At 51.3% G+C, this 27,212-nt stretch overlaps 1 protein-coding gene across 1 annotated transcript; it reads left to right on the top strand.

Annotated features, from left to right (window-relative positions):
* The first annotated feature begins 5,998 nt into the window (after window positions 1–5,998).
* Window positions 5,999–26,734, top strand: ADAMTS8 (ADAM metallopeptidase with thrombospondin type 1 motif 8). Its single transcript, XM_004438513.3, has 9 exons — window positions 5,999–7,049; window positions 15,233–15,472; window positions 16,283–16,418; window positions 17,072–17,239; window positions 18,176–18,477; window positions 20,737–20,920; window positions 23,329–23,501; window positions 23,606–23,781; window positions 25,555–26,734. The coding sequence occupies exons 1-9, from the start codon at window positions 6,318–6,320 to the stop codon at window positions 26,123–26,125; spliced, it is 2,682 nt and encodes an 893-aa protein (XP_004438570.2). The 5' UTR covers window positions 5,999–6,317; the 3' UTR covers window positions 26,126–26,734.
* Window positions 26,735–27,212: the final 478 nt, after the last annotated feature.

Genomic DNA, 27,212 nt, shown 5'->3' with positions numbered 1-27,212 from the left:
GAGAGAGAGGGGCAGGTGAGCCCCCGGGGGAACTCGAAAAGAAGGGGGCCCCTGAGGAGGAGGAGACCAGCACCAAGATGAACTCCAGACACTTACAACTGTTCTGCCAGGCCAGGTGGGAGCACATAAGCATGACGGTGATGCTGGCGATGGTGGTAAAAACAACGGGCCTTTACATGGGCGCTTCACACTCTAATTAACAGTGAACACATGCATGAAAAGTGGATAGCTTTCTTTGTTTGTTTGTTTGTTTTTTGTGGAGAAAGCCCATCTTTATTGAGGTCGCACTGGTTTATAACATTGTGTAAATTTCAGGTGTACATTATTATATTTCAGCTTCGGTATAGACTGCACCGTGTTGACCACCAATAGTATAGTTTTTATCCATCACCATACATGTGTGCCCCTTTCCCCCTTTCCTCCCACCCCCTTCCCCTCTGGTAACCACCAATCTGTTATCCTTTAAAAGTGGGTAGTTTTATCCCTAGATGACCCTGAGTAAGCACCTTATCTGTTCTTTTTTTTTTCCCCCCAAAGCTCCAGTAGATAGTTGTATGTCATAGCTGCACATCCTTCTCGTTGCTGTATGTGAGATGCGGCCTCAGCATGGCCGGAGAAGCGGTGCGTCGGTGTGCGCCTGGGATCCGAACCCGGGCCGCCAGCAGCGGAGCACACGCACTTAACCACTGAGCCACGGGGCTGGCCCACACCTTATCTATTCTGAGAAATCACCCTCCATCCTGAAATCCCAGCTCCTTTCCTTCATCTCTCTGTTCTTCCCTTTGAAACAAGGAGAAATGGGTACAGTTTTGCAAGTTAGTACAATAAAATATATATTTATATGTATGTGTGCGTCTGTGTGTGCGTCTGTGTCAGCGTGTCTGTGTGTACTTTATCCGAAGTGGTTAATTAGACCCATTGTTTAGAGAGATTTTAGTCCCTCTTGCATCAGCTATAAAAGGTAAATGTGACAAGACTCCCATCTGGTGGTTAGAATCAATAATGAAGATTTGGGGGAAATGTATTGTTTGCATTAATAATTAATCTGGCGTACAGAAACCAAACCATCCTCAAGATTAAGGGTCCCTGGCCCTGGAGACATCTCAGCTTGGCCAGCTATCAAAGACTGCCTGATAATTTGGGCTGAGAGACACTGGTCTAATGAAGACCAGAAATCAAGGTGAAGAAACATGGTAGGAAGGAGAGAAGTTATGTTAAACCAGACAACTGCACAACGCCTCCTTCAACATTTTCCAGTGACTGGTTGTAAGAAATCTAATGAACACTCAGCTTTTTTTTTTTTGTACAGTTTTGAAGGACTGTTGTCTCAGACTTGCATGACATGATAGAGACTTCTAACTTTTGAAAAAGTTGCTCTGAAAATTTATAGAAGAGGATAAATACCAAGTTCCAACAATGCCACCTGCTGGCCTTTGCTGGTAAAGCAAGCATGACCTAAGCCTCGGTTATCATCGTTATTGCATAAAAGACTCAAACTGGGCTCTTACTGGCCAGTTTCAGTAGTAATCACAGATTGTAATCACAGATGCATTCCGCATGGAATCCTGGGCAACCTTATATTTTGGGCCCTCAACAATGAGCCCAATACTTGGTAGTTAGTCACTGAAAATACAAACGGTAGGAACAAAAAGGTTTGTTTGTTTTCTTCTTGATGTATTAAAATCAATTAAAGTCTGGCCAGCAAGCAAGTCAACGTCAATATCACACTAAAGCTTGTGCTCCACCTGGGTCTCGGTGACACAGACAGCAGGATCGGGAGCGTGCCCACTGGGACAGTCTGTAAACACCTGAACGGCCAGACAAAGGTAGGAAAAACACTCAGAGTGGCTAGTGCTTTACAGAAATCAGGAAATTGAACTTAAAGTGGCCTCAAGAATATGAACTAATGGTTTTCTACATACTGGGTGAAGTTCCAAAGGTTCCAAAAGATAGAGTATTTAGGGCTAAGAAAGAATTAAACAGATAAAAATGCATAGGCATGCCTGTGTACACACAATTGGCAATCACAAAAACCTGCATGCCAAGGGGAATACAAGGAGAATGTGATCAGAAGTGATGCCAAAACTCCAACACGGCCTGACTGGGGCATGCTCAAGACGGCGGGTAGACGAGGACCAGAAAGTTCTCCCTCTGTTAGAAGCAATGCAGGGTCATGGCAACTACACAAGAGCCAAAGTTATAACAAATGAACGTGAATTGTGGCAAAAATGGTATTGAGGTACCATAATAATACCAATTGTGGTATTATTTTGTTTATAAAGAAAGAACTGTTTATATTTAAGTGCTTTTGAGAAAAGCTGTTCATTCCCTTCTTTGAGATCTTTAAAGATGAAGTCCCAGAGTCTCTTCCAGCTCTGTAATACCATAATTTAATCCTCTGTTCTAAACAAAGGAACACTTAATTCAGCATAGGACATTATCACCAGAAAAATATTATATTTAATTGGTAGTTTATGAATGCGACCTTAGTTAAGAACACTGTTTCCACCACTTATTAACTGAGCGACCCTAAGCAAGTTACCCAACCTCTCTAACCCTATTTCTTTATCTGTAGGATGCCTTTTTCCGGGCGTGATCATGATGATGAAGTGGAATAATGCTTGTAAGCTGTGCACCACAATGTCTAGCCCACAGCAAGCACTCAAAAGATGATGCTATTATAACTGAGGATTAAATGAAAATTAAATTTAAACGAGCCCTTAGAACAGTGCCTGGCTCAGAGTAAGCACTCAATTTTAACTAAAAGGTATGAATTACACATGAAATTTTAAAGCAATACAGATTATTTATCTTCATGCAGGGGGTACCATAGTATTTTAGGAAAAATTTTACCACCAATTATCTGTGTTTGGGTAAGTCACTAAAACCTCTGCATTTCTGTTTCTTCTCTGCAAAATGCAAGTGGAAGTGGATTAGATGACCACTAATGTCTCTTCCAATTGGAAGGAGATTCTAGAGAATACCAGAGCTTAGTATACACTATAAATTTATAATAATCACTCTATAAAACTCTAGTTATAAACCAAGAAATAACCAGTTACTAATAGTATACACTAATTAAAAACTTAAAATTCACAATAGACGTACAGCATAAGATATCATAAACATAAAAGTTCTTTAATCATTTAAGGACTAATTAAATAATAAATAACTGCTAGATACAGAATTAAAGACAAACAGATATTTTCATTTGAATTTTTTGTATAATTTCCCCTTCATATTGAGAGCAAGAAATTATTCTGAGCTTCTTATTCCACACGAATCTCAGATACTGAGTCTGAATCATCCCACATTGCACATTTGAGGACTCCAAATTCATACTACTTCACCGTGATCAGGGGTCAGCAAGCTTTCTCCATGAAGGGCCCCAGAGTAGACACATTTTAGGCTCCCTTAGCCCTGCCCCTGCAGCCCAAGAACAGCCGATGTGTCAGTGAATGGCTGTAGCTGCATTCCAATAAAACATTATTTACAGATGCTGAAATTTGAATTTCACACCATTTTCAAGTGCCATAAAATTTTATCATTCTTTTTCATTTTTTTCAACCATTTAAAACATGTAAAAATCATTCTTAGCTCGTGGACTCGACAGAAACAGGCAGCCTGCAGGACTAGCCCAGGGGCCAGAGTTGGCCCCTGGGCCAACGCTGCAGCATATTTTGGGAAAGAACGTGGTCATGTAGGAAATCGGGCATTGGCAGAATCGCCCTCTGGGATTGTCGCTGGTTGGTTGGTTGGCGTTTGTTTCGCTGCACTGTTTCATCCGCCACTCTCCTAACAGCTTTTACCACAAACCAGGGACCCTTCTCAGTCCCAGCGGCAAGGGCGCTAGGTTTAAGCACAGCTAAGGCAAGCCTGACACCTTGAGGTCATACTGCCAAGTGGCAGGCGCCACCCTGGAAGTTACCAGCAAGGCACATCTCCTGGTAAGGGTGAATCCTGGAGAGTGGAGGGAGCGGGCAGCCCTGCAGGCTCAACCCAGCAGTGAGCCAGCCGCAGCTGTTGTTGTATTGTTGTTGTTGAAATGGAGCAGAATCAAGTTCCGAGTTCACTCTCTGATTTCTCTCTGCAAAGGAACTTCCAAAGGGCTATCTTTGGTGCCATTTCATTCTATTTAAAAAAAACTTCCAGAGCCTTCCCAACTGAGACCAGAGGGCTCCAAGGACATTTAAGACTTTCCCTGGTCTGGTTAAGTCTCCCACTTGACATTAGTATACGTGCAGGAGGAGAGGAAGTGGAACTGGGCACGACCACTCCATCCCGCTGCTCTCCGACGCTTACAAAGAGGGGTGGAAAAGGGGCTTTAAGAGGCAAAGACCAGTGATCAAAATGCTGCAACAGACCAGAAACAAAATGGCATTACTCATTGCCTGCCCAGGTCAGACTCTCCCAGGCTATTATACCATTGTGCTGGGATGAAACATTTTGCTCATTTTTGGTAAAGGATTGAAGAGGCCATTCTTTCCATTCCCCTGCCCCCAGAAGTATTTCCCTGAAACATCCAAGACTTGAGTGAGTCCTGTCTTGTAAATTGTCCAGGCAAGACAATTCTGCAGCATGCCAGGTTGGGAAGTTCATCCTTTCTTTTGTCTAATTCAAAGCCATCCTTCCGTGTTTCTGAGAAAGCAGAGAGAGGGGACACTTGGAGGGAATTTGGCAGGGCTTCCTCCAGGTTCTGTAGTCGCAAAAGTACTTTTGCTTGTGTAAGTGCCTCCCCTTTGGAGATAACAAGCCCTGAGAGTCTCACGTGCATGCTGAACCTCTGAAAGGAGCTGCTGAAAGGAGTTTGATTGGCTAAAAAGAGGCAGGGATGACCTCAACTGTCAGCACCCCCAACCTAGGCAGAGAACGGGGCAGCTGGGGGCAGGTGAGGACTTAAAGGTCCTCATCCCAATGAATCTCCCACACTGACAACTCGCAGCAAGGGCAGAGAGGGGCAACTCCAGAGCCCCTACTTACATACAGAAGAGGACCTGAATCCAATCCAGACCTGTGCATTAAGTCTGAGTGCCACCAAGTGCCGCGTTCTGTGGTCTTGAGAGAGGACTATAGACCATGCCATTCCTCTCTCTCTGGTTTCAGTCCCCTCTCATCCCAGGGGGAGGTGGCAGTATGGGACAGAATGAATCAACTCTCATACACGTTTGTACCCACAGCTGTGGGCAGTGCAGTGAAAGGGGGCCTGCCTGAACAGTATTCCAGTACAGTTTTCAGGGCCAGACATGCAGTTCCTGGGGATCTGCTGCTTTCCTAGGGAAACATTTACCTTACCTCTGGGGTGATTCCACTTTGCTGCCAACCTCACCCCTGGTAAATTACCACTGTGCTGGGCTGTGCCCCACCAGCCCCCCGAGGATGCAGTAACAGAGTCCTTGGTTGCGTTAACCATGTGATACTCCCCACCCCACCCCCAATCCCCAGCTTGGGGTGAAAATGCGGTTTTAGTGGGAAGCATGACAGCGTGATTTCAGTATGACCTTTCCCACCTCCCTCTTTTGCTTTACACTTAAAAGCTCTGGAACCTTCTCCAGAGACCATTCTTCTACACAGTCGGATCCCCAGAGTGACTCTGCAGGGAGCCAAACGCTGTCGCTGGGGGTCAGTGCAGGAGCCTCTTCAGAGGACGTGGCCCGGGCACACGGCCTTAGAGGAGGGAGCGACTGGGGCCTCCCCAAAGACTGCCTGAAGGGCCAGTACAGCATCGTAGGAGTTAACGTGGGACCGCGCGTAAAGGGAAGGGGAAAAAGTTGGAGTTGACACTTAAGGAGGGGTGGGGGTGGGGGAAGTCTCGCTGCCTCCTGATTGGTTTTACATTTCATCCAAAATTTTTTCTCTCCTCTCTCGCTCCCTTTCTTCAGTTTCTCTCTCTGATCCCAGGGGAGGGGAAACGGGAATAGTGAGAGATCAAAAATAAACCTCTTATGTCAAAGCCGGGAAGAAAGTATAAATACGAAGGGCTCGGCAGCCCACTCGGTGCTTCCCGGGGTGGGGAGGAGGCAGGAGGCGGCTGCGCGGGGACGGCGCGCGGGGCAGGGGCGGAGGACCGGCGCACGCGGCCGGGCAGCCAGTTGCTCGCGCTCGGCTCGGCGGGCGGGCGGGCGCGGGAGGAGCGCGCTGCGCCATCCGGAGGGGCTGTGGGGACCTCCGCCGCCGCCAGGCGCCCACTGGCCGAGTCGGCCGGCGAGCTGATTGATCGTCTCGCTGCTGGAGAGAGCGGCCGGGCCGCGCTCCGGCCGCCAGCACCTGCCCGCGCCGGGCCGGCTTCTTCCCTCTCCCGCGCCGCAGCCGGAGCCCCCATGCCCCGCGCCGCCCCCCGGTGGCCGCCGCTCCTGCTGCTGCTGCTGCTGCTGCTGCTGCCGCCGCCGCTCGCCCGCGGCGCCCCGGCCCGGCCCGGCGGCGGGGGGCAGGCCTCGGAGCTGGTGGTGCCCACGCGGTTGCCGGGCAGCGCGGGCGAGCTCGCGCTCCACCTGTCCGCCTTCGGCAAGGGCTTCGTGCTGCGCCTGGCGCCCGACGCCAGCTTCCTGGCGCCCGAGTTCAAGATTGAGCGCCTCGGAGGCTCGGGCGAGGCGGCCGGGGGCGAGCGGGAGCTGCGCGACTGCTTCTTCTCGGGCACGGTGAATGGGAAGCCCGAGTCGCTGGCGGCCGTCAGCCTGTGCCGCGGGCTGAGCGGCTCCTTCCTGCTGGACGGCGAGGAGTTCACCATCCAGCCGCAGGGGGCCGGGGGCTCCCTGCACCAGCCGCACCGCCTGCAGCGCTGGGGGGCCGGGCTCGCCGCCGCCAGCGAAGCCCACCCGCTCCCTGAAGGACCCGAGTGGGAGGGTCAGAGGCAGGAGAAAGGAGACGAGGAGGAAGAGGACGAGGAGGAGGAAGAGGGGGGCAAAGAAGAGGAGGCGGAAGGCGCCAGCGAGCTGCCACCACCCCTGGGGGCCACAAGTAGGACCAAGCGGTTTGTGTCTGAGGCTCGCTTCGTGGAAACGCTGCTGGTGGCCGATGCGTCCATGGCCGCCTTCTATGGAGCCGACTTGCAGGTAGGACTCGCTTTGCCTGGAGGCTCCCAGTCACCTCCCAGAGTCTCCAAATTCTTCCCTTTCCAGTCTCTCTGAGAAAATCCTTCACGTTCCTCATCCTCCCAAGACCGACCCCAAACGAGGTTCTTTCCTTTCTGAGAAAGCGCAGTAACTCTTTTCTTAACCTCTGACACCTGGGCTACCTACTGCCCCTCCCCACCGTGTCCCTTCCAATTTAGAGTGGAGGTCCGGGAGCTTCATCCTCCCCGCTGCTCGCCCCACCCTTGGCATCTTGAATCTCCTGCAGCAGTTGGCAAACTGAACTGAAAGTGTGTTTTAAAGCATCGCCCCCCCAGGCACCTGCCTCTTCCAACAGAGATGAAAATTGAACATTTTGGAAGAACATCCACCCCACGCCCCATTTCTCAGCCCTCTGCTGTCTCCAGACCTGAGAGGCTCCCAAGGAAAGGCAGCTGGGATGAAAAGATGTGGCTATTTCATTCCCTTTGCCTACAGAACTGAGGTTGCCATAAGTAAAAGACATTGTTTGGAGGGAGTTGAACCTGGAAGGGGGCTGCCCAACTTCTGTGTGCCCAGCTGGTTCTGATCAAAGGGCATGGACTACCTTGCCAACCTGGCACTCGGCCCTGGCAGAACTTGGCAGTGCCAGCATCAGCACAAGAAGGGAGGGGAACAGAATTTCTGCCTGGGGGCTCAGCCCGGGAAACTGAAGCTTCGGTGGAAAGGGGAGGGGAGAAGAGAGTGGGGTATGAACTCTCAGTTAATGTTCCTAGTGGGGCCAGAACTATACTTGGTCCACCCCAGCTGCTCTCAGCCCAGACACAGCTCTCTACTCAGGAAAACTGAGTCCGGGGGACAGCTCCTATAGCCAAAACGTTTCTAACTAGATTCACAGATGGTGCGGACTCAGCAGGAGGTGTCTGTGCCACCCTACATCCCAACACCTCCCCCAAGGACCAGGTGAAGTGTAGGGGTTTCAGGAGAGGGCTGCACTTTCTCTTCCCCTGGGGAGCACAGAACCAGAGATGTGCCAGGGAGAGACGAACTGACGTGCCCGGAGGTCACAGTTCCCTGAAACAAGGATCCTGGCCACTGCTGCAGCTCAGTTAACACTTTTTCAGTGATGGCAATCTTGGCTGGGAACCCTATTCTAGGCTCAGCCTGTGCCCGACTGCTGGGGACACCGAGTGCTCCAGCATCACCTGTGCAGAAGAGTCTAGATAAGGTGCAGTCGGCTCTTCTGTTTCTCACCCCATCTTTCTTACTCTCCAATCACTGGGAAATGCTTTCTAGATGAAAGGATGGGAAGAGCTACGGATGGGAGGTCGATGTGGCTACTCCCCTGGCTATTGCAGGGGCCAGTTAAACCCCGGGCAGGCTCCCCTGTGTGCTGTTGTGGTATTCGTTTTTCCCAGAAAATGGTAAGGCAGCTTTGAGCCTTCAGTGCTTCAAAGCCTTCAGCTTTGAGCCCCACAGGCTTTGTGTCTACTGATTGTGTCTACTTTGCTGATTGAATATCTGTTTCCCTGTCTACCCTGAGAACAGGCGGAGGCACCAGTCACCTTCTCTGACTCCTTTCCCCAAGCAAGTCCTTGAGAGGGTGGCAAGTGGGGCTTCTCCCATCTCAGGTTAGGACCGCCATGCCTGGCTACTAGGGGTCTCCACCAGAAAGAGGCCGAAGTACATTCAGTGCAAAGTCAGAGCTGAGATACTGAGCCCCTCCTCTGCCCTCCCCCACATGCATGGACCGGTTTCTGACATCTGCCTGAGAATCAGGAGGTAGGAAAGGCAAAAGAACATGGAGAAACAGCAGAAAAAGTAATTGCTTTTCAGTCTTCAGAGCCAAAATCTCCTCCCTAACGCCTTCCGACCATCTCACTCTCTCAGCTCATCACCTAGACACTTAGGATACTGAGTATTTGCCTCAGGGACACACTTGGCATCTCCAGATATCAGAGCCATCTGGAAGGAGACATGCTTTGGTGCTGGGCTCCAGGATTCCCAGGCCACTGAAGCAGGAGGCTGGGCTGGGTTTTGCCCCAGGGCTGCTTCAGGCAAGTTGGCTTTCTCTTCGCAGAGCCACCCAGAAGGACTCCCACCCTCAAATGACTCCTGGCTGGATGACCAAGCGCATGCTTGTCCCATCTCCTCCCTCTCCACATACACAGGTTTCTGGACCATTCACAGACACAGCCAGCCCACGTGGGTCAGGAGAGCACATCAGAACAGGCATCAGGCACCTGTGAAGGCAGTTCCTCTCCCTATGGGGTCTACGTCCAGGTCAGCTAGACCAGCCCCGTCGCCTCCCCTTGGTCTCATTATGTCACGGCCCACCTGCACCCCTGCTGTCACAATGCTGGGTGGGGCAGAGGCTGAGGCACAGCTGTTTCTATGGCTGCCTAGTGGCCCCTCTGTTCTGACTGCTCACCAGTCATCACACCAGCCAATGCTGTGCCACCAGATGCCACAGGATGGACTTGAACTTCTCAGCTCAATCCCCTGGGCTTCCTAAAAGGGCCCATGAGCTCAGCTAAGACAAAGTGAATGTCAAGTCTTGGTTCCCCAAGACCTCACCTGCCCAGACCCATCTCCCCACAATAGAATCCTGCTCTTTATAAGTAATTCTTCAAGGAGGCTCCTGCAGGCTTCGTTCACAAAGATGGAAGGTATTTGGGGGTGTCTTAGCAACCGGGGGGTGTGTGACAAGGATGGAGAGAGACTGTACCCCCATCCAAGGCTTGGATTTCCTCAGCTGTGAAGCAAGACACCTGAACTAGGTAATCAATTTGAGTTTAAGCATTTGTGAGGCTGCTTCATGATGAGACTTCTGGCAAGTTCAGCGCTGTGGGGAAGCCACTCTCTGAGTGTGTTCAGTTTGCAGAGTGGTTTACACACATCACCTCAGTGCAGACACCTGTGAGGCAGGCAGAGGAGGAAGGACATGTGACTTTCTCAAGGCCACACAGCTAGTAAGTGGCAGGGCCAGGTCTGCAAGCCAAGTGTCTGGAACAGAGCACACGCTCCTCTCTACTGTGCCCCGCTGCTGCCTCAGCACCAGGAGAGGCTGTGACTGTGGCTCTCTCACCCCCGACACTGGTCTGTGATATGGAAATGGGTCCTTGAATCCAGCAGTCCAAAGATGCCCAGCCGAAGTGGGAGGCCCTCTCCTGAGAGGAAACCACCGTCAGGCCTAGAGAAGGAGTCAGCCATGCTCCAGGCTGGTCTCACCGCCAAGCGACAGTGAAGTTTTCCAGAACTCTGTACACTTGAGTTCACTTAATCCCTTGACAGAAGGGGCCCTGGCCTCCCACCTTCTTATCTGGTTTCAGAGTTAAGGGGCTCAGACAAAGGGGGCTTTCTGAGAGGAGGGACCACCTCGGAAGAGACCATTAACTCTGTCTGCCTCCGGCTGCTGCTAATTGTTCCCGGGATGAAACCGGAGCAGGAAGGGAGTGAGTGACGTGCTGAGCTGTGCCCACACCCAGGCTGGGAAATCTGTCCCGCCCGTGTATCAGCTGCAAGCTGAGCTTCTGGACTCTCTGCTTAGCAGAGAGGGTCCTGGGGGTGGCACCAGTCGTTCCCGGTCTTCATGGGTGAAAGACAATATTACATCCGTGTGCATTATGTTCTCCCACTGGCAACAGAATGAGTCTTTTCCATCTCTTGTCTGATGCAGTCAGAATGATCAGCAATATGAAATATTGCCCAAAGAAAATGCCTTAATATCCAAAGACCTTTGATTCTCCACTTCCACCTCCCCTGCAGTGGGGGGATGGGGGGTGCATAGACAATGGTTTGAGTTTATTTTGGCTGTGCGGTAGTTTTCCTTGCAGTAGCAAAGAAGGGTGGCAGTCAGTGTGGTGATTAAGAGCATAGCCTTTGAAGGGTAATAGAAATAACTGAGTGTCCTTGAGTAAGTTACCAATTTCTCTGTACCTCACTTTCTCTCTCTCTCTCTCTCTTTTTTTTTTTTGGTGAGGAAGATTGGCCCTGAGCTAACATCTGTGCCCATCTTCCTCTATTTTGTACGTGGGATGCTGCCACAGCATGGCTTGGTGAGCAGTGTGTGGGTCCACGCCCGGGATCTGAACCTGTGAACCCTGGGCTGCCAAAGAGAACAGGCAAATTTAACCACTACGCCACCCGGCCGGCCCCTCTACCTCGCTTTCTTCACCAGCAGAATAGGAATAGTTATACCAATGTCCTAGCACGGTCTTGAGGACACACTAAAACATGGAAAACACCCGACCCCGTGCATGGTGCAGAGTGGGTGCTCCGGGAAGCCCAGCTGCTACTTGAGTTGTCTTCGGTGATGGCAGAGTGGGAGGGCAGTGTGGTCACACACCAGCCACTGCTGTGCCAGCTCTGCTGCCCCACATGGCAGAGAAACCTGCCTTTCAGCTCGCTCAGCTCTGAGTATCTAAGCTTGACTCCCTGTGGTTCTGGTAAATGTGTGCTTTGGAGAGGTGGCACTGCCCCCTGCTGTTTGGAGAACAAGGAGATGAAGGACATCGTGCTGGACCCCCTCTTTTCTCCTATTGCTTCTTTCCTCCTCCTTTGCTCCCCCACCCACCGCCTTCCCAGCACAGTCTCAGGCCCCAGAGAGATGCCCGAAAGGAACAGTAATGGCGCCGGTTGCTGGGGTCACAGGGTTTCCATGTTACCACTCCTCCTCTGCTTGCCTCTCCCAGGCATGCTGCAAGGAAACATGGTAGGACTCACGGTGTGAAGAGCAAATAGCAAAGTGTAATGGATGACGTTCTGAGCAGAAGGAGCTGCTGGAAATGCGTCTGGCCCAGGCCCAGCCTTCCCCGAGACTCCCACCATAGTTGGCTTTGGCTGCCTCGGGAGCTCTGAGGGAGGAATCTCCGTGTCTGTAGGTCAAAGAATCAAAGAGGGCTCTGTCCCAGCCTAGCTGGCTGGAGCATTTTTTCTCTTTTCCAGGTCCTGGGGGCACCAGTGGAGAAGAAGACTCCCCGAAAATGCCCCGCCTTTTCCTAATGAGAATTAAGGGCGTGGGATCCCCAAGTCCTTCAAGAGCCAGGTTGCTTGAGCACCCCTGGCTGGACTGGTCATGGGCTCCGGCCTACCTGGCGTGGTTGTTGGAGGTTGCCTGCGGGGCTGCGGCTCCCACTCCACCAGGGCCACGATCCCATTCACAGTCTTCAGCAAGCAGCCTTCACTGTATGGTGCGCGGGGAAGTGTAAATAGACACCAGGCAGTGGAGCGAGCGATATGACCTTCTCCCTGACCAGCTCCTGAGCCAGCTTTCTGTGGGACTGTAAGTCAGGCCTGCCCTTTTGGCCCAGGGGATTGGCTGAGAATCAGAGGCTTACAGACTTACGGCCACCTACCCCACCAGGCACAGTGGTCCTTCCCCCTAGGGAAGCGTAAGACACACTGCAGATGTCAGGCATTCCTGCCACTGTTTCTCAGAGGAGCTAGTGGTGGGGATGGTGGCGTCCTGTCTCTAAAAGTTCAGTGAGACAAGAGAGAAGGGGAGGTAAGCGGGACCAGGATTTGAGATTTTAACAGAAACACTGGAGACCCACATAATCCTTGCAGCCTTCTTGCAATGGAAATTATCTCCTGAGAAGGCAACCAGAAGGATTTTGAAATGTCCTCAAGTCTAACCCACAGCCTGGAAAGACAATGGCTCTGAAGCCGGCTCAGCCTGACAGTTATTCAGTGTCTAGAGAAGATGATGCGAGCTCCCTGAAATGCAAAGGAGGAGACTCCCTGAAGACCTTAGTGTCGGGAAGACCACTGCCTCACCCCATCCTTCATGCAGCAATTTGCACCCTTGTGCCTTTGGTTTTCACTGGGACGTGGCTGTTACATGGTCTCTGCTCAGTTGCATTACCTGAGAGCCTCAGTCTGATCTGGTCAGCTTGGGAATGCAGTCCATTCTCAAACCTCAAGTCTTCAGTCCCTTGTGCTGAGCCTTCTGGGACCCATGCTGAGCAGCTTCCATCTCTTGTCTTCACACCTTCTTTGTAAGATATCATCTCCCCAATTTTGAGATTGCTAAGTTGGGACTCAAAGGGAAGAAATCTTGTGAGGACAGTTGCAGGTTGCCTCGGAAGAAATTCCAGGAGTTGGTCCCAGGCCCATCAGACCCTGGGCCTTCCTAGGGCAAGAGACCAGGAGACTCTTTCTGCCCCCTGGAAGCAGTGAAGACCTGGCCAGGAAGTAGCCTCAGCAAGCTACTACTCTTCAGCCCTCACCCCCAGTTGCATAATGATGTGATTGCTTGTTTCCCTCAGGAATCCAACTCCAGGAGCAAGTGCCAAGTTTCAGCTTTGCTGATAAGATGTTTACATCAGCCTAAACATAGCTGGAGTGCTTGACATGCTAAGTAACCTGCCAACCCCTGTTTGTAGGCTTACAAAATACTTGGCTTGTTGCCTGCGAGGTGGACAGATCCCATTCACAAATAATGGGATTCGTCTGGAACTCCCACACATGGCCTCAGCCAGTGGAATGTCCCTCTCTAGCCTTTCACCCCTTCTTTCCCCTCCTTCCACTGCCACCTTCCAGACCACAGGAGTGAGAAAGAGAGGCTTACGGGAGGTGGTGCCCTAGGGAACAGGGAGCAGGGCAGGTGAGTGGCAGTTCAGCTGGCCATACTCCTGGCTGAAGGCAGGTGTGCCTCTGCCCCTTTGTCTCCTCTTCTGCAAAATAATCCAAGAAGACTCCCTTCTAGAGGTCCCTGGGGCAGGAGAGTGAGCTCTGACACAGGCTCTTCCAGAGCCTTGGGAGCAGTTGGCAGCCCAGGGATAGGACAGGGGCCAAGCGATGACATAGACTACTTCAGCTGCGCCGGGTGGAACTGAGAGCAGGTGTGATCCTCAGCACCTGGCTCTCATTCGGCCCACTGGATTCCCTCAAGCCTCAGGCGGAAGGGAATAAACCCTTCGGGGCTGTCTAGGCAGAAACCGGAGGCCAAGCGCTGGGAAACGTAATGAGCATAGCGTGGACCTTGGAGACAGACGCGCCCGGCCTGGCATCTGGCTTTAAGAGCTGTGTGACCTTAGACAAGTTATCTGATTTGTGGGAACCCCCATGTCCTCATTTGTAAAATGGGGATTACAATACCTACTTCACAGCGTTATTGTGAGCATTTAATGAGGGGATATGTAAAGTGTGGGCCCTGTGACTGTAGAGTAGCCATTATTAGTAGTGATTATTAGAGGAAAGTCTTGGGGCTTAACAATTCCCATCCTGAAGGGTAGAGGTTACCCCAACAGACATCAGGAAAATGCCCAACTGGATTCTAAGAGGGAACTTCTACTAACCTTGAGCACTCAGATAATTGCTTCTGGGCTGAGAACAGGGAGGGTAGCTGGCAGAGAGATGGTTGGTGTCCAGGTTAAGGCAGAACAACCAGTGCAATCCAACAGAACTTTCTGTGATGGTGGAAATGTTCTGTCTGCTCAGTCCAATACGGTAGCCACAAGCCACACACAGATGGCTATTGACGCACTTGAAATGTGGCCAGTGTGGGGCCGGCCCCATGGCTTAGCAGTTAAGTGTGCGCGCTCGGCTACTGGCGGCCCAGGGTTCGGATCCCGGGCGCGCACTGACGCACCGCTTCTCCGGCCATGCTGAGGCCGTGTCCCACATACAGCAACTAGAAGGATGTGCAACTATGACAGACAACTATCTACTGGGGCTTTGGGGAAAAAAGGAGGATTGGCAATAGATGTTAGCTCAGAGCCGGTCTTCCTCAGCAAAAAGAGGAGGATTAGCATGGATGTTAGCTCAGGGCTGATCTTCCTCACAAAAAAAAAAGAAGAAGAAATGTGGCCAGTGTGATAGAGAAACTGTAATTTTAATTTTATTGAATTTTAATTAATTTAGACTTACATAGCCACATGTGGCTAGTCTAGATGTTAAATGCACAAGCTTTGGAACCAGGCGGTCTGGGTTCACATGCTGGCTTTACACTTATTAGCTTTGTGATTTGGGGCCAGTTACTGAGCCTCGATTTTCTTACATGTAAAATGAAGAGAAACAATGCCAGATGCCTCAGGGGTTTTGTGAGTCTTCATCGAGATGCTATATGTCAGATGCTCAGCACAGAGCCTGGCACATGGGGTGCATAATAAGGGGTGGTGGCAGTGGGCAGGCAACGGGCCAGGAGATTGAACCCTTCCGTCTGCCTGTTCCCTCCTCGACAGAACCACATCCTGACGCTGATGTCTGTGGCAGCCCGCATCTACAAGCACCCCAGCATCAGGAACTCCGTCAGCCTGATGGTGGTGAAAGTGCTCATAGTGGAGGATGAACAGTGGGGCCCGGAAGTGTCCGACAATGGTGGGCTGATGCTTCGCAACTTCTGCAACTGGCAACGGCGTTTCAACCAGCCCAGCGACCGGCACCCAGAACACTTCGACACGGCCATTCTGCTCACCAGACAGGTCTGTGGCTGGCTCCGGAAACCCCGGGGAGGAAGGGAGACGGGATGGGCAGATCAAAGGGAGGACCACTAGGCCTGCCCAAACATGGGAAATGTCTCCCTGCTGGCCCCAGCTGGACACCAGGAGCCTCATGTGTGGAACTATGAGGAGGAGGTCATGAGGACAAGTGTGAGGTATTTGCAAGGGAAGGAGAAGAATCTTGTAAGGGCTCTTTTCCAAAAGTTTGTGACCAGCTGTCTGCTGAGGTCATAACAAGAGGAAATGGGCTTAGACTGCCCAGTGAGAAATCTGGAGCTGGAATTAAGGGAGGAGGTCTATCTTCATGGTTGTTAACCATAGGGGCAGGCAACCAGGGGTCACCCTCAAGATCGCCCCAATTCAGGAGGCCTACCCACTGGTGTGATTTCAACAGCTTCCTGAAGTCTAGAGAGTGTAATAATGTGTGCCAGGCCCTGTTCACTCCTCAGTCCGCACGACGACCCCATGAGGCAACTGCTGTTAGCCACATTTTACAACTGAGGAAACTGAGGCACAGAGTGGCCACCAGTGGCAGCGCCGATAGTCAGTCCCAGGAGTCTTGCTGCAGAGTCAGTGCTCTTAGTCACTAGGCTGACCTGCCTCCCAAAACAGGCTCTCCAAGTCCCAGCCGGCCCTAGAACACAGCATCGTAGGAAGAGAAACAGGCTTCCTCACACGGGCAGTCTATGTGAAGAAACAGGGCGTTTGGCTTACAGATTTCCTTCAACTCAGGAGGACAGGAGCAGGAAGATTTTCTGCTCTGTTTTCACGCTCTTTCTCTCCACCAAGCAGAACTTCTGTGGGAAGGAGGGGATGTGTGACACCCTGGGCATGGCGGACATCGGCACAATCTGCGACCCCAGCAAGAGCTGCTCTGTGATCGAGGATGAGGGGCTCCAGGCAGCCTACACTCTGGCCCATGAGCTAGGTAAGACCTGCCATGCCCAAGCCTACTCCAGGGTGTCAGAGGGACCGCCTCTTCCCGGGGCTGAGGAATATCAGCCCGCAGACTTAGCCGGTTTCCCTCATCATTCTGACAGAGTGATCTGTGCAAACAGATGCTTGCTTTCTCCATTCCCACCCTGAGCATAAGGCCAAAATGTTAAAATAATGTCCTGGACCATCGTCAGAGGTCACCAGGAAAACGCCAGAACATGAAACCAATGCTTGGGTAAAGTTGTGATGCCATATCCAAGCTGAGCAGTAAGAATTCTGGGAAGATAGCTGTCAAGAGAGTGATTTGTAAGCAAGCGAATAATTGAGGTGAACATGAATTTAGGACAGGCTGAGGCAGAAAGTAAAGGGACATCAGTGTTCCTCGGCACTCTAAGAAAGCTCCCTGGAGGAGAAAACCCCGGGGTCAAGTCTGAAACAAAAATCTTTAAGGAACAAGGGGGTGGTGGTTCCCATGAGGAGCTAGTGACTGGTTAGCTTTTGTGTCAGCAGAGTGTGGCTCTCTCTCAAGAGAGAAAGAAAGGGTGGGGGAGTACTGGACCATGTGGGGAGCCCTCAGGGCAGGGCGGGTGGGCTGGAGGGCAGGGGAGGCTGGTTGGGGTGGACTGCGGGTCTCTCCATCCCCAGGGCACGTCCTCAGCATGCCCCACGACGACTCCAAGCCCTGCACGCGGCTCTTTGGGCCCATGGATAAGCACCACATGATGGCGCCCCTCTTCGTCCACCTAAACAAGACGCTGCCCTGGTCTCCCTGCAGTGCCATGTACCTCACGGAGCTCCTGGATGGGGGGCACGGTAGGCGTCCCTCGGGTTTCTCCTGCCAGCTGCCAGCGGTTGAACTCTGTCTGGCAGCCCCCTTAGACGGCTAATAGCACCTACACTGTTTCCAGCTGTGCTCCATCACAGAGCATCACAGAGCAGACACTGAGCGTTAGAAGAGACTGCAGAGACGTGTCCCTCACCCACCCTCCCATGCGTTACAACCATTCCCACAAAGCATGTTCTCCCTTGCCCCATCTTCCAGCAGCCTGAGTTCTGGCTAATTGAGATTATTAGTCACAAAGTGGGTGGAAGCAGCCTGAGAAGACTTGTCTGGAAGAGGTCGGTTTGAACAGAGCTTAAAGGAATGGAAGAACATTTGTAGTACCAAGGAGAGAAGAGAGATAGCTCATATGATAGCTTAGAAATGGCAGAGGCAGGAGCAAGTCATGTGAGAGCAAGGAGGGAGGGGGCCTGGTTAAAACAGTTCCACTTGTTGAGTAAAGCAGTGAAAACACAATTTATTCTTGATTCTTCTCATTTGAAGGCAGCAGGGACACATATGATAAAATAATGTGACAAAAATAATAGATTATCCAAACATCGATACTTTGGCTTTATTTTGCATGCCATGGTTTTTAAGAGCCCATTTACATCCCCAATTGTATTGTGACATAGATTAGTATTATAATTAACTGGCATTCCCTAGGCACACACTGAATGCATATAAGATGTTCTGGATAACAAAAGAAATTCAATCCTAAAAAAAAAATTTGCTACTAATTGTCAACAATTGGATAACCTCTATATAGATGTTTGAGTGTTGACAGTTTTCAGATTGACAAGGAAACCATGATGCCTAGACCTTAAACCCATCAATAGGAATTTAAGGGTACTGTGGGAGGCCATGGAGAGCTGAGAGGGGGAACCCCTGCCCCTTATTCTTGTCCCTCTGCTTCCTCCATTTCTCAGGAGACTGTCTCCTGGACGCCCCCACCTCGGCCCTGCCCCTCCCGACAGACCTCCCAGGCCGCAGGGCCCTCTATGACCTGGACCAACAGTGCAAGCAGATCTTTGGGCTGGGTTTCCGCCACTGCCCCAACACCTCTGTGCAGGACATCTGCGCCCAGCTCTGGTGCCACATGGATGGCGCGGAGCCCCTTTGCCACACGAAGAACGGCAGCCTGCCCTGGGCTGACGGGACGCCCTGTGGGCCTGGGCATCTCTGCTGGGATGGCAGCTGTCTGCCTGAGGAGGAAGTGGAGAGGCCCAAGGTGAGGGACAGCCACTTGGGAGGGTGGGGGAAGAGGGCAGGGGGAGGGCTATGTTCAAGGAGGGAAGCACACTTGAGAGCCATGAACTAAGAGACTTTGAACCAGGCTGCAACTATAACTTCTAAGTAAAATCACTCATCGTTTAATAAGCAAAGTAAAGCCTGTCTATCCACACATGAGAGGAGCGCTTCAAGGCTGTCCTCACAGCAGATGGACGATGCCACCCGTCCTCCGGGTGTTTGGGGAACTCCTCCTTTGGAGTTGACTTGAGGGCTTGTGAGAATTGGTGATAGGTGTGAAACACTCCAGCACAAAGACCGAACGTGGCCACTCAGTAAATGGAAGCCGTGATGAATTCTATTATGAACAGATAGAGTGACAGCAGAAGAGAAACATCCCGTCAAGAACTGAGGGAAAAGCATTCACATCCTACCATGTCTGAGCTGAATGTGTAATTAGAGGTTAAGAGCAGGAGAGTCATTGTGGGAATTCCACACCCAAAGAGGAGGAGGGGAGGAGGAAGCAGAGCCCCCTCCAACCAGGCAGAGAAAACTTGGCCCAGGACAGGGTAGACTTGCAAGAAAAACCAAGGTAATACCAGGGAGAGGTTTTAAATGATTCACTTCTTTGCCCTGCTCTTAATACTTCCAAACTGTGAGGCTGATCACATTTCTTTTAGGGCGAGTCACTGAGCCATCTCTGTGAAACAGCATCCACTGAGTTTTGCAGCCTGGTCCTCGCCCAGCGCTGAATCACCAGGGTGGCCTGAGCACTCTCCAGAGGGCTGTCCTCAGTGGCGTGTCCCTTGCACTGAGTGTCAGGAGCCTGCTTGGGCCGAGTGAGACACACGCTCTTGCTAAGCCAGAGCCAGCGCAGGACTCACAGATTCACCCTCAGCCACCTCGACCCTCCCCCCATTCAGACACTGAGCTTCTCTTCTGGGGCCTGACCCTCTCCTGTCGCCCGTGCTTCATGCGTCTGTCCAACATTCCCCAGCACCAGAGCCAAGCTCCATGCAGAGAGAGGTTGACATGGAATGATCATGGGATGTTTATCATCTATTTTTAATGGGAAAAGACAGCTATAAAATACTATATATATGACAGAATCATATCTGTGTAAAATAAAAACACCACATCTTTATGATTATATATTCAGAGCAAAAGCATGAAAGGATACTGATGAAAATCATATCAATAGTTTTATCTGGGTAATGGTATTTTTTTTAAGTGTTACTTTCTTTTTTACACATTCCTGTATTTTTCCTTTTTTTTTTTTTTTTTGGTGAGGAAGATTAGCCCTCAGCTAACACCTGCTGCCAATCCTCCCCTTTTTGCTGAGGAAGATTGGCCCTGAGCTAACATCTGTGCCCATCTTCCTCTGTTTTATATGTGGGATGCCACCATAGCATGGCTTGATGCATGGTGCATGCATCCGTGCCTGGGATCCGAACCTGCGAACCCCGGGCTGCTGAAGCGGAGCGCACGAACTTAACCACTGCACCACCAGGCCGGCCCCTGTACTTTTTCACTTTTGTAATTTTTAAAACAATTTTTTTCATTTTGAAAACTCTGTGAAGCCACCAGAGGCAAAGCTTTGTTCTCACAGGTCGGTTGTAAAGTAGGAACCCACCCTGTTCTCGTCCCGGCATTATCTTCCCACAGGAACTGTAGCTGTAGACTAGTGGCAACAGCTCCCCATCCTTATTCCTTCAGACCAGGACTTCTCAGCCTCGGCACCAGCGACATTTGGGCTGCATAAGTCTTGGTTGTGGGGGCTGTCTTGTTCATTATTGCGTGCTCATTGTTGGAGGCTTAGTGGCACCCCAGTCCTCTACCCACTAGAGGCCAGCGGCACACGCCCTCCCCAGTTGTGATAACCAAAATATCTCCAAACATTGCCAAATGTCCCCAGAGGACAAAACTGGCCCCGATGGAGAACCGCCGCATTAGACCCAATCTTATCCCCATAAAAGAGTTTCATTCAACAACTAATATTGAGCACCACAGTAAGGGCATGGTGTCTTAGACCCTGGAGGGTCAGTGCCAAGCAAGTCCAGCACAACCTCTGTGTTCACAAAGCCGACAGCCAAGCGGGCCACACAGTCATTAAATGAATGATTAGGGCCATTCACTGAACTCCATGCAGCAGGATAAGCATGACCAGATGAGGAAGTCAGGGCCATGGCCCCCCTGTCACGCCAAGAGCTGAGGCCTCCTCACCTCTACTTCTGACTCAGTGTGGCCTTGTGTGTTGCAGGCCATGGTGGATGGAGGCTGGGCCCCATGGGGACCCTGGGGAGAATGCTCCCGGACCTGTGGAGGAGGAGTCCAGTTTTCACACCGTGAGTGCAAGGACCCTGAGCCTCAGAACGGAGGAAGATACTGCCTGGGTCGGAGAGCCAAGTATCAGTCGTGCCACACAGAGGAATGCCCACCTGATGGTAATCGCCACCTGTGGCCACACCTGCCAGAGCAGCTGCTGTTGTTGCTGCAGCAGATCCCTAGAGGAGGAGGAGGGTGGGTCTCCCAGGATGCACAGCTTTCCTGTGATCCAGACATAGATGGGCTCTACAAGGTACCAAGTTTTAGGGCAGCCCTTAGCGACCCAGGACAGCTCTCATTGTGCTGAAAGAGCATGGCAAAGTCAAGGAGAAAAACTGCCCTGGTCTTCCAAGACGTGGAGATAGAGGATGTCACTCCTAACCAAATTTTTTCGGGGGAAGGAGGGAGGCCTTTGCAGAGGGGCTAGCGTCTAGGATAATAATCCTCCTGGAGGCATGTGAACCCGTGTCTGTGTGAAGAATGGAAGGGTTTTCCAAAGCAAGTGTTAGAGCCAAACCTCCACTGTCTTCCCAGCCAACATTCAGCCCAGGGCGGAGGGAGGATTTCTGAATCTGATTCTAGTGTACATTCCTTCTGAGAAGAGTTGCCCATCTTCCCTAGGCGCCATGGCAACTGCCTAATGGAACCTTCCCAGGAAGCAACACCGTCTCTACCTCCCCTTGGCACATTCCTACCCCCTAGTACCCACTAGAAAGCACACACGTTAACTCAGGGGCAGTAGGGGCAGCAGCAGAACTGGCAAGAAGGATCATTAGAAGTTTCCCCACCATCCCATCCAGCTCCTCTCTGTACTGGCAGCTCCAGGAAGTACTGGCAGGCAACAAAAGACAGCGGAGCTTTCAGAGAGACTCATCCAAGTGCAAAGACACACTGGCATTGGGTTGGTGTCTAATGGGGGAATCAGTAGGCTTTGCAGTTTTGCAAGACGGGAAGGATCAGCAATGGCACGAGGCTCTAGAAACCTTGCCCTGGAATCGAGAGAGTTTGCCTGGCATGCGGGGTGAAGCGTTCCCAGGGGAGAGAGAGAGGGGGGAGGGGAATGAATATAAGGTACAAGGTAGACATGGACAATAGGCGATATCATGATTGCAGAGGCACCATCTCAATCACCAAATGTTTTTAGTGCCTCTTGTGTGGCTAGAACTATACTAGATGTTATCAATGACATAAAAATGCACAAAGCATGGTCTCTGTCCTCAGGGAACTTGCAGTCTAGTGAGAGATCCAAACCCCTTTTACAACGCAATTAAAGCTTAATCTATGAGGCACAGACTCCAGGTTTACGAGGAATTCAGAGCAAGGAAAAGCCTGGGCTAGTCAGAAGCTTCACAGGGCCTGGAGGATAGAGATGGTGATGAGAGGGTTGGGTGGGGAAGGATTAAGAGGTGGAGTCACCTCTCAGGTGGAGTCAAGCAAAATGTACTAGCATTTCCAGGCCAGACCACAACGGTCCATGAAAGCTAACATGGCATCTAGAGGGTCTCCGTGCCGGCTATCCGTGAGGTCACCTGGGAAGCTTTTCAAACACAGAGGCCCAGACCCCTCAGATGTACTGAAATCAGAATCTCAGGAATAGGCCATGGCCATCTATGTTTTGAAAAATCTCCACAGGCCATACAGATGTACAGCTAGAATGGAGAACCTTAGTAGTAAGAGCAGGTTTAATTTCAGGATGATGGGAAAAAAAACATGTCTTACTTCAGACAGATTGTTTGGGAAGCAGCATGCTGCAGGATGGGAGAGGAGGCAGGCTCTGTGTAGGAGGCTGGGCACTAGGTCTCGCGTGAATCCACAAGGCCTGGGCTGGCAAGAGGTGGACTGAGATGGTGAGAGTGGGATGGAGACATTGAGTATAGTCCTGATTGTCCTGACTTAATGTCAGGTTGGAAATAGTGGATGTTGATGCTCAAATGTTCAGAAGATACCAGGATTCCAGTCTCAGGCTGGAATATGATGGCATCACTAAACGAAAATCAAACCAGTTCCTGGAGGAGCCATATGGAGTTGGCCCCTGTTGAGGTGGAGGTAATTGCAGTACCTACAAATGGAGCTCCCCCATAGACTCCTAGAATTACAGCAACTGGGGTGTAGGGGCAAGATCAGAACTAGAGATGTAGGTCTGGGAGTCTTTGGCCACATGTCCAATGTCACCAAGGAAGTCAAGATAAAGCACAATTAGCAGAGGCCTGAAAATATAGCTCCATGTGTCATCTGTGCCTTCCAAGCTTACTGAATTGTCCCCTGCCTGAGTTTATTCATCTGTAAAATAGAATTAATATCTTCCCCAAATGGAAAGGATGTTTATCCCAGAAAGCCCAGCTGAGGCTGGATGCTCCTTTCCTTGCCCCTATAAGTAAGGGTCACACATGGACCTCGGTCGCGTGTGTCTAGGAATGTAGCGCCCAGGTGACACAAGACCTGCGTCCTGGGGTTGAGTCAAAACCAGGAGGAAGAAAGGTGCCCTGAATCCCAGTGTTCACTCCATGCCGTTTCTTACTCTTTTCAGGGAAAAGCTTCAGGGAGCAGCAGTGTGAGAAGTACAATGCCTACAATTACACTGATGTGGATGGGAACCTCCTGCAGTGGGTCCCCAAGTATGCAGGGGTGTCCCCCCGGGACCGCTGCAAGTTGTTCTGCCGAGCCCGGGGGAGGAGTGAGTTCAAAGTGTTCGAGGCCAAGGTGAGAATCCTTCTGGAACTCAGACAGGCCCCCTGGCCCACCCCCAGCCGCGGGCTGCCTCTGTGCTCACCACACCCTCTCTTACCTTCCCTCCCCGGCTGCAGGTGATTGACGGCACCCTATGTGGGCCGGAGACTCTGGCCATCTGCGTGCGTGGCCAGTGTGTCAAGGCTGGCTGTGACCACGTGGTGGACTCGCCTATTAAGCTGGACAGATGTGGGGTGTGTGGGGGCAAAGGCAATTCCTGCAGGAAGGTCTCCGGTTCCCTCAACCCCTCCAGGTGAGTGTCCTTGGCAGTTCTGCACCGAGGCAAAGAGTGGACAGGGCTGTGGAATCACACCGGCCCAGGTTTAAATTGCGGTTCTACTTAATAACCCTGGAGTATTGAGCTTCACTCTCTTTATGAAACATCGGCAGTCCTGTCTGTCTCAGAGTCATTGTAAGGAGCCATGAGACGGGCAGAGTACTTGACACAGGTCTGGCCCAGAGAGGGCGGCACACAGGGCAGCCAGAGGCCACATGGATAGGGATGTATCATCTCTGAGTCAGTCGGCAATGGAGCTACACTGAGTAACCGGGACCTGTGCCAGAAAGCAGCTCCTCCAGGCCTGATTTGGGAAGGACCTCTTACCCTACAACAGACATGTCCTGTCCTTGCTGCAGGTGGATCTTCAGAAAAGGTGGTAGAGAAAAGGCGGGGTGGCCTAGGTGCTTTCATGAAACTGAGAACTCCAGACGCTTTCCCACATCTTAGAGCCACACGTTCATAAAGCTCCTAGTATCTGTTTAAGTACTTTCACTTCTGTGGCCTCATTTGATTTCTAAAATAAGTCTATCAGGTGGGCAAGGCCAATACTATTATTCCCCATTTACAGATGAAGAAACTAAGGCACAAAACAATTACATGACTCTTATGAAGTCACATTGATAGTTAATGACAGCCAGGAAGAGAACCTGGGCTTCTGATTTCCTGGGCTCTTTTTCTCCTGCCATTACACGCACTTCCTGGCAAGGACGGTCAAGGGCGTGCATTGTAGGCCACGCTGTGCCCCTCTCTGTCTCTCATCTCATCAGGCCCAGAGAACAGAACCAGCCTACAGCAGACAACTTGGGAGTCTTTTCAATTTTAACCTCATGGGATATAGAAAACAGAAGCAGGGGTGTGGGGTATTGAGGTCCTCGGCCAGCTCTCTGGAGGCGTTAGACATGTGGGCCCGCGGGTACTTTCACAGCCGCACTAGACTAAGCAGCTGGCCCAGCTGGGTGTCAGGCGAGCATAGCAAAGAACCAACTGACTCTCCTCAGCAATCCTCATCGCTTTCTTCCCAGCTAAAGTAGCTCCAATACTTTTACCCCAGAGCAGAAGAAGAAGAACTAAGGTTTCTCCATCCCACATAAAGCCCTAGACCTACCATAGAGTTGAACATTTTCCCCAAACAGCATCTTACCCCCGCAGAAGCGCACAGCTCGTGGTGTCTGGGCGCCCAGCAGCAGGTTCCACAGAAGCAGGCTTTACCTGGTTCCTGCCCTAGAGCCAGAGTAACCACATGCTAGGAACTGACTGACTCAATGATGTGGAGTGAGATGTCCATTCTGGCCGGATTGTAGAACAAGTGTGTGGAACAGATTTTCCCACATGGGTTTGAGCTCTGGGTATGGAAGTGGCCAAGCAAAGTTTTATGCCAGTGCAAGGGAACTAAATGTGTTTGAGATCTCATTTGAGTCAAGAGCTGCCAGGTTTGGCAGCACTGACGCAGCTTTCAAACCCCTCTGGGCTGCCTTCCTCTCTGGGCTATTATTGTCAAGATCCACATAGCTAAACTCCAGACATTTGAAACAGAGTTGCCAGGCAAAGCGAGAACCCTTGAAAATCCCAATGCACAAAACATTCCTGTCCGCCTCAGCAGCTAACTTATTGGAATTTGGGGGCAACTACTTAATTATTTGCCAGTGGTTTTTGTCTGCCTACCTCCAGTCACCTGCATGCTAACTTCCTGAGGCACTGGACTGAGTAGCCACTGGTCCTAAGGGTCTCTTTCTGTTCCTATCATAGTTATGGCTACAACGACATCGTCACCATCCCAGCTGGTGCCACTAACATTGACGTGAAACAGCGGAGCCACCCAGGGGTCCAGAATGATGGCAACTACCTAGCACTGAAGACCGCCGATGGGCAATATCTGCTCAACGGAAACCTGGCCATCTCTGCCATAGAACAGGACATCTTGGTGAAGGGGACCATCCTTAAGTACAGTGGTTCCATTGCTACCCTGGAGCGGCTGCAGAGCTTCCAGCCTCTGCCTGAGCCTCTGACCGTGCAGCTCCTGACAGTCCCTGGTGAGGTCTTTCGGCCCAAAGTCAAATATTCCTTTTTTGTTCCTAATGACGTGAACTTCAGCATACAGAACAGCAGAGAGAGAGCAACCACCAACGTCATCCAGCCTCTGATCAATGCACAGTGGGTCCTGGGGGACTGGTCTGAGTGCTCGAGCAGCTGCGGAGCTGGCTGGCAGCGGCGGACTGTGGAGTGCCGGGATCCCAACGGCCAGGCCTCTGCCACCTGTGACAAGGCTCTGAAACCTGAGGATGCCAAGGCCTGCGGGAGCCAGCCGTGCCCCCTGTGATCCAGTGGGGTGGAGGCCAGTCTTGTGCTCATGGACGTGGGGTGCTGGGGTACAGACAACGTCCCCACTTTGCTGAGCCTACCTATGGAGGTGGCATGGCCTACCCAGGCCTCCTATTGTCACAGTCCCTGCAGTTGGGCATGAATTCATAAGGGGGAGGAGAAAAGAGGACATGGACAACAGATCCTAAAGTCTACTATCTAGTGGACTGGACCTTGCTTGGGTTCAAGTAGAGGGCTTAGGTTAAAAGGTAAAACGTGCACTTATTGACCCAAACAGGAGACTCAGTCAGCCTGTTTGCAAAGGACTAGCAAAGTTAAATGAAAAAAATTTTCTTCTGTTTGGTCTCCCTGATAAATAATCTACCTCAGAGGGGAAAAAATTAGTCAAAGAGGTGTAGATGGGGGTTGCTCCCTAAGTGCGCCCCCGAGCTGTCTTCACAAATGACCGTGACTGCCTTCAGTATTAAAATCCATCGCCTCCAGGGCTGCGGAGCTGCAGGACTATGGAGAGCCACATGTTCTCAGACTTCCACCTGCAGAGGTGGATCCATTTCAAGTATTTATGCAAATGTGTCTCTGAACTAAAGTGTGATCTTGTGCCAATGTAGTGGTCTGATCTGGTTCAGTATTTCTTTGGAAAGGGCAGGGGACGCAGAGCCCAAGAACAGAGGCCAAAACCAGGTCAGCTCACCTGGAACACGCACAGGGAAGCTGGCATTGTGCCCGAGTCTCTTCAGGCCTTCCTCTTGAGTTCTCATACGCCTGCCAGAGTTCAGCTCATTCACGCAACTCTTCGTTTGCATAATCTAGACCAATGGTTCTCAAACTTCACTGGGCATTAGGGTCATCTAGAGGGCTTCTTAAAACACAGATTGCTGGGCTCCACCCCAAGAGTTTCTGATTCAGGGGGTTGTAGGGGGCCTGAGAATTTGCATTTCTAATGCGTCCCCAGTGATGTCGAGGTTGCTGGTTTGGGGACCACCCTTTGAGAACCACTGCTCTAGGGGAAACTTCCAACTCAGAGGTAACAATGGTTATGCGATGTCTCTGGGCTCATTATTCTTGAGAAAGGCTTTCCCCTTCCA

The sequence above is a fragment of the Ceratotherium simum genome, chromosome 7 (genome assembly GCF_057802395.1).
Source record: "Ceratotherium simum simum isolate JZ-2026a chromosome 7, ASM5780239v1, whole genome shotgun sequence".
NCBI lineage: Eukaryota > Metazoa > Chordata > Mammalia > Perissodactyla > Rhinocerotidae > Ceratotherium > Ceratotherium simum.
The sequence above is the reverse complement of the archived record's forward strand: the minus strand, read 5'-3'. Positions and strand labels throughout refer to the sequence as shown.

Bases quoted from the DNA above. Each gene is read 5' to 3' on its own strand.
- ADAMTS8 (XM_004438513.3), top strand. From the start codon at position 6,318: ATGCCCCGCGCCGCCCCCCGGTGGCCGCCGCTCCTGCTGCTGCTGCTG. The intron at 20,921-23,328 runs GTAATCGCCACC...TACTCTTTTCAG, and splicing joins AGAGGAATGCCCACCTGATG to GGAAAAGCTTCAGGGAGCAG. The intron at 23,502-23,605 runs GTGAGAATCCTT...CCCCGGCTGCAG, and splicing joins TCAAAGTGTTCGAGGCCAAG to GTGATTGACGGCACCCTATG.